Below are 6498 nucleotides of genomic sequence, written 5' to 3'. Positions count from 1 at the left end.
CTTTGCTGATTGTATGTGTACCTCCCCACAAGGGATTGTGTCCATTCAAATCGCCCATGATGATACAGGGCTTAGGAAGTTGGTCATAAAGTGCCTGCAGATCGACAGGCTGCACAGAAAAGGAAGGAGGAAGATAGAGAGAGCACAATGTAAAAACAATGTGCATCGTTACACGGACAGCAACGGCTTGAAGATGGGTATTTAGAGGAACAGGACTGTGAATGATGCCCTGTCTCACTAATACTGAAGAACCTCCAGTTGCTTTCGGCCCAGGAGGAGAAAAGCAGTGATATGGAGTATACTGTCGTATATCAATTTGATCGTTTTCTTTAAAATATGTTTCTTGTAAAAAAAATGCTGATGGCTTAAAATCTTGTATAAGTAAATGGATATCATTAAAATTGTTCTTCAGTCCTCTACAATTCCATTGAATAATAGTATTGAAAGTGTTCATGGAGGCTTAACTGAAGGTCGTGATTGGGAGGAGTGTTCACCCCTATGAATTGGTTGTGAAGGAGGAACGTCTATCTCCAGAGGTTCATACGAGTTATGAACCTCAACAGATGTAAGAACTTGAGTGGGCGTCTCCACGTAAGTGAGCGCCTTTCGTCTTTTCTGTACTTTCTTTTTCTCTTTTCTAGTTAAATTTGCATCACCGGTATGTGTACTTTCCATGGAGTGAGATGGTACATCACGAGTATGATTGTCTGTTTGCGAAGTGGTTGATTTCATATTAGTAGTGTACAGTGTCTCTCTGGGGTCTTTCGATTGTTTTCGGTCACGTGACCCCCCATTGTGACGTCATTCGATTGTTCTAGGATGACGTCATGAGTTGGTGTGTACGGGGTGTGACGTCATTCGATTGTTCTAGGATGACGTCATGAGTTGGTGTGTACGAGGTGTGACGTGGTCGTTAGCAACGGGGGTGTTGCTAAGCAACGGTGGTTTGTGCGCGATTTCGCGTGATCTCGCGTGATCTCGCGAGAAGGAAGCGTGTTTCAAGATGGCGGCAGACGGACGGCACGGCACGAGACGGGACGAGGGAAGGGAAGGGAAGGGAAGGGAAGGGAAGGGAAGGGAAGGGAAGGGAAGGGAAGGGAAGGGAAGGAGAGAGGGGGAGAGGGGGAGGAGGGAAGAGTGAGTGGAACGACGGCGACGGCGATGGGATGGGATGCATCGTGTTTCAAGCAGTCTTTAGGGAGCATGTGGGTGGCCCTGAAAAGGGCCGTTGATATTGTTTGGGGGTTGGTTTATGACTGTGGTCCACTGCTGCTGTCGCTGGAGACGTCATCGTCCATGGGTTCAACAAACTCCAAGATGCGTTGGATGAGAGTGTACATGGTGTCCATGCGTTCTTGAACGAGGGTGATCTTGTCGTGGAGACGAGTCAGTAGGCGATTGTCTTCCTGTTTACTCACTTTCTTCGGCGGTTCACTCGACTGGTTGGTGTTAGCCGAACGTTTCGAGGTCTTGTTAGGGCAGTTCATGCTCTTGTGCTCTTCATGGCCACAGTGACGACAGGGATGTGGACAGTCGTAACTGCGATGACCTTCGTTTTTACCACAGTTGTAACACGTGTCGTTATCGTGCTTGTTGGTACTGCCGTTGTTGGTCTTCTTTGGGCATATGTAATGGCGATGCCCTTGAACACCACACTCGGTACAGGTCACCTTGGGGCAGTGCAGATAACTGTGGTCATCTGTTTCGCACAGGCGGCAACGAAAGGACACAGAGGAGGCGGCGACGTTGGGAGACGTCTGCATGCTTCAAGCTTCAGTCAACAACTGATGAGGAAAAGCTGGAACACCTCGAGTTTATATATAGAGTCGATGACGTTACGCTGGTGCGAACCGCCAATCAGCATCACTGGCCTCGTGTGACGCGACGTCCTAGGGATGTGTGACGTCATGGGCCTGCCCCTCGGAAACAAAAAAAAAATCACTCCACGAACTCCTGGTGCACTCCACGAACTCCTGGTGCACTCCACGAACTCCTGGTGCACTCCACGAACTCCTGGTGCACTCCACGAACTCCTGGTTGACTGACACTGGCCGACAAAGACCAACACTGCCAGCACTGGCTCACACGCGCAAAATCATAGCGTGACGTCATAAACCGTCTATATAAAGCCGGCTCCGCGTGGGTCTTGTCAGTTCTCATCATGCCGTCAACGACCACGAACAGCGATGAACTTGAAGCAGAAGACCTTGAAGAGGATCCTGAGCCCTACCAGTTGGAGCCGGCGTCCAAACTAGTCACTAAAAAGTTCCGTACTGACAGTCATCGCTACAAGCTTAGGTTTAACCCAGCATGGCTGCAACGTCAACAACCTGAAGACTTACCCATCGTTCTCAGGGAGCAATTTGATGCCGTCTTGCAAGATCTCAGAAACGAAGTGAATGGTCATGATGGGGATGGAGTGGGACTGACCCGAGAACACCCTGCCTTGGATACACCCATTCGAATCACGTTCCGACGTATGGAGAACCTCCAGGGGGAACACATCATGGCCAAAGTGGAAAACGTGCAACAGAGTAACCGTGACTTGAACATCGACGACACGATGGACATTTTCTTACTGCACGTAGATGATCCTGATCGTATTGGCGAGGGACACGGACGTCTCAAACACATTGTTGGTTTGAACGTTTTCCTGGAAAACAAACAATGCATTGTCCAAATCAAGAATGAAAACGATCCACTCTGTTTTGCTCGCGCCCTCGTCGTGGCCATGCATCATGTCCACCAACCTGATCCCGTGACGAAGGAATGGACCCAGCAATGGAGATACATCCGCGATCATCGTAGACCCGCTCAGCAGGAAGTCGCCAAGGCCTTATTTCGACAACTTGGGATTCCCGAAGGACCGTGTACAGGGCATGCCATGTGGGACTTGTTCAGTCAACGTTTGCCGCCTGACTATCAACTCAAAATTTACTCTCAGGATGTCATGAATCGGCTCCTGTACAAGAGCGAGGTGCCTCAACCGACCAAGATCCTGCACTTGTATCATCACCATCACCACTACGATGTCATCACCTCCATGGCCGCTTTTACAGGTTATTCCTATTACTGCGACACCTGTGACCAAGGATACAGTAACCCGCAAAATCATCGCTGCACTCGGGAATTTTGCTGCCAGTGGTGTCTACATGCTGGGTACTGTGGTGACGTGGTCAACGAAGGACTCTCCTGCCTTCAATGTGGAGGATGGTTTCGAAACCCCACCTGTTTTCAGCGCCATCAAGCAGCCTCTGCCAAGCATCCCAGCACCTGCTCCACCATCCACACTTGTCACCGTTGCTATGCCAAAGTCAACGTTCGACACATCCAGGGGATGACCAATCACAAGTGTGGCACGAATCGTGATTGCAAAATCTGCAAAGAGCCCTTGAAACCCAACCATCAGTGCTACATGACACCCATCGAACCACCCAAATGCAACGATGATGGTGAGAAAAGGAATGAAGACAAAGAACGGCAACAGCGTCAGTTTATCTTTTACGACTTTGAATGCACCCAAGATCAAGGCACGCACGTTCCCAACTTGTGTGTGGTGCATCTGGGATGCGGCAAATGTATTTCTGAGGCCTCGAGCGAACTTTGCGAAAAGTGTCCCTGGCGTAAAGAAGGAGAAGGACCTAGCCGTGTCAAAGTGTTTCGAGGGGCGACCACCTTGAAGGACATGGGCGACTGGTTGCTCAGTCTGGCAGAAAAGAAAACCGTAAAGAAACGGAAGGCACCATCATCAAACCGCCCACCCTCGAAACGCGCCAAACCATCCTCCCCAGTTGATGTGGAACAAGAAGAAGACGATGACGAAGAACAAGAAGAAAACGTTGCCATTGACGATGACGATGTGTTGGTCATGGCTCACAATTACCGTGGGTATGATGGACACTTACTCCAACAGTACTTCCACCGCCATCTCGTGAAAGCACCGCAGGTCACGCTACGAGGGAATCACATCTTGCAGATGACTGTGGGGCGTCTCGTCTTCAAGGATTCCCTCAATTTCCTCACCATGGCTCTCAAACAGTTTCCAAAAACGTTTGGATTGACGGAACTCAAGAAAGGATACTTTCCACACTTTTTCAACACCGATCATAACCAAGGCTATGTGGGCTCTTATCCTCCCGTCTCCACTTATGATCCTGACAGCATGTTTCCTGCAGAACGTCAAGCTTTCTTGACCTGGTACGATGCACGAGTGACTGAAGGGGCCGCCTTTGATCTGGACGAAGAACTGTTGGCCTACTGTCAGAGTGATGTGGATATTTTGCGTCGAGGTTGTGCTGCCTTCCGCCACATCTTCATTCAGCAGAATGACGTGGACCCTTTCTACGAAGCAGTGACTCTCCCCATGGCTTGCATGCTCACTTTCAGAAAGCTGTTTTTGGAACCACGTACCATTGCCATCATACCTCCTCAAGGTTATCATCCACAGCGTCGTTACTCTCTTCAGTGTCTGCACTGGTTGAACTGGATCATGCATCAACACCCTGGCCTCCACATTCAACATGCTCGTAATGGTGGGGAAGCTGGCTTTGATGGTGGTGATGGCAGCCGCTATATGGTGGACGGTTACGATGCCAACACACGTACCGTGTACGAATACCTGGGTTGTTTCTGGCATGGCTGTACTCGATGTTACAAGACAGGCCGATGTGAAACCCATGCCACCCTGGGCACAACCCCTTGGGAACGATTCCATCACACCATGTACTGGCTCGGTGTGTTACGACAGCATCCTGACATCGACCAAGTAGTGACCCAGTGGGAATGTGATTTCTTGAAAGAACAGAAAGACAACGAGGATCTGAGAGCGTTCCTGACCACCCTGCAAGGACCTCATGCTTACCTGCCTGATCCATTGGATCCCAGAGAGGCTTTCTTTGGAGGACGCACCAACGCCACCAAACTCTACTATGAAGCGAAGGAAGAGGAAGAGATCAAATATGTGGACGTGTGTTCTCTCTACCCTTACATCTGCAAGTATGGCACGTACCCCTTGGGACATCCCGAGATCAAGGATCATCCTCCCGTGTCAGACTTGTTTGACCTACATGGACTCATTCAGTGTCGGGTCTTGCCAACCACGGACCTCTACCACCCCGTGCTTCCTTACCGCGTCCATGGCAAGCTGCTGTTTCCTCTGTGTCGCACTTGTGCTGAAGAAGAGTTTGTTGGCTCCTGTCCCCACGGTGACGAAGACCGAGCATGGGTGGGCACCTATGTCAGCAAGGAGTTGCAGTATGCCGTTCAAGAGTGCGGCTATCAAGTCCTTGACATCTACGAGGCTTGGCATTTTGACAGTCTCACCACCTACGACCCTGACACGCAAGAGGGAGGATTGTTTGCCAAGTATGTGAACAATTTCTTCCAGATCAAACAAGAGGCCGAGGAGTACATCAGGGAGATTCAGCAAAAAGAAGGAGTCACGTTGGATCGTGCTCACATTCGCAAAAACCCTGGACTACGTGCCCTCGCGAAAGCCTGTCTAAACAACCACTGGGGCAAGTTTGGTCAACGTATCGGGTTCGACAGGACAGAGTACATCAGTTCTCCACAAAGGTACTTTGCCCTCCTTCGGGAGGAACGGTGCCAAGTAAAGGATGTCAACATTATCAACGAAGACCTCCTCTGTGTCACGTATGAACCTCGCCCAGTATTTTGCGACCCACATCCTGCTCACAACGTGGTCATTGCAGCCTGGGTCACAGCACAAGCCCGTCTCAAGCTCTACTCCTACCTGAAACCTTTGGATCGCCGCGTCCTGTACTTTGATACAGACAGTATCATCTACATTCATCGTCCCCTACAGTACAACCCTCCCCTGGGAGACACCTTGGGAGAACTCACCGACGAGCTGGGAGGGGGCAATAGCATTCAGATCTTTGCCTCGGCAGGACCTAAGAACTACACCTACAAGCTACGGCATCCTCAACCCGACGGCAGTGTAGTAGCTGTCAGCAAAGTCCGAGGATTTACTCTCAATCACAGGGCAAGTCAATACGTTCACTTGGACAGCATGAAGAACCTCATCTGTAAGAGGGATCGAGTCAGCATCACAGTCCCCTATCCACGTCGGATCATACGGACAGGACTCCGCCAGAACAACACCTTGCTGTCCAAGGACACCAGCAAAGTGTACCGCATGGTGTACACCAAGCGACGCGTGATTTACGATTCCGAAGGCATGCCCGTGGAAACACTACCTTATGGCTATAAGGGCGAGTGACTATGCCTGTGGACTCAACAAAATGACTGTTGTGGTGGTTGCTGATCATGTCATGGACAAGAAAACTGATGATACTGTATACATGGTTTGTTTGTTTGTATGTTTATCAAGAGTCATAAAAACAGTATGTGATGTATGGATATTCATGTGTCGTGTCATTTGTCTTCAGGGTTAGACCTGGTGGAGTCCATGGTCACCCCTTTTTTTTATGATGATCTTGTTAGGCACAGACCTGGTGGAGTCCATGGTCGCACACC

General features: G+C 50.0%; 1 protein-coding gene across 1 annotated transcript; it reads left to right on the top strand.

Moving 5' to 3' along the window:
• Window positions 1-2161: 2161 nt before the first annotated feature.
• On the top strand, window positions 2162-6241 carry LOC137260418 (uncharacterized). The gene has a single exon (XM_067798079.1). The coding sequence runs from the start codon at window positions 2162-2164 to the stop codon at window positions 6239-6241; it is 4080 nt and encodes a 1359-aa protein (XP_067654180.1).
• Window positions 6242-6498: the final 257 nt, after the last annotated feature.

This window comes from Haliotis asinina, chromosome 13 (genome assembly GCF_037392515.1).
Source record: "Haliotis asinina isolate JCU_RB_2024 chromosome 13, JCU_Hal_asi_v2, whole genome shotgun sequence".
NCBI lineage: Eukaryota > Metazoa > Mollusca > Gastropoda > Lepetellida > Haliotidae > Haliotis > Haliotis asinina.
This window is presented reverse-complemented; position numbering and strand designations above follow the sequence as displayed.

Coding starts and splice junctions, on each gene's coding strand:
- LOC137260418 (XM_067798079.1), top strand. CDS start 2,162: ATGCCGTCAACGACCACGAACAGCGATGAACTTGAAGCAGAAGACCTT.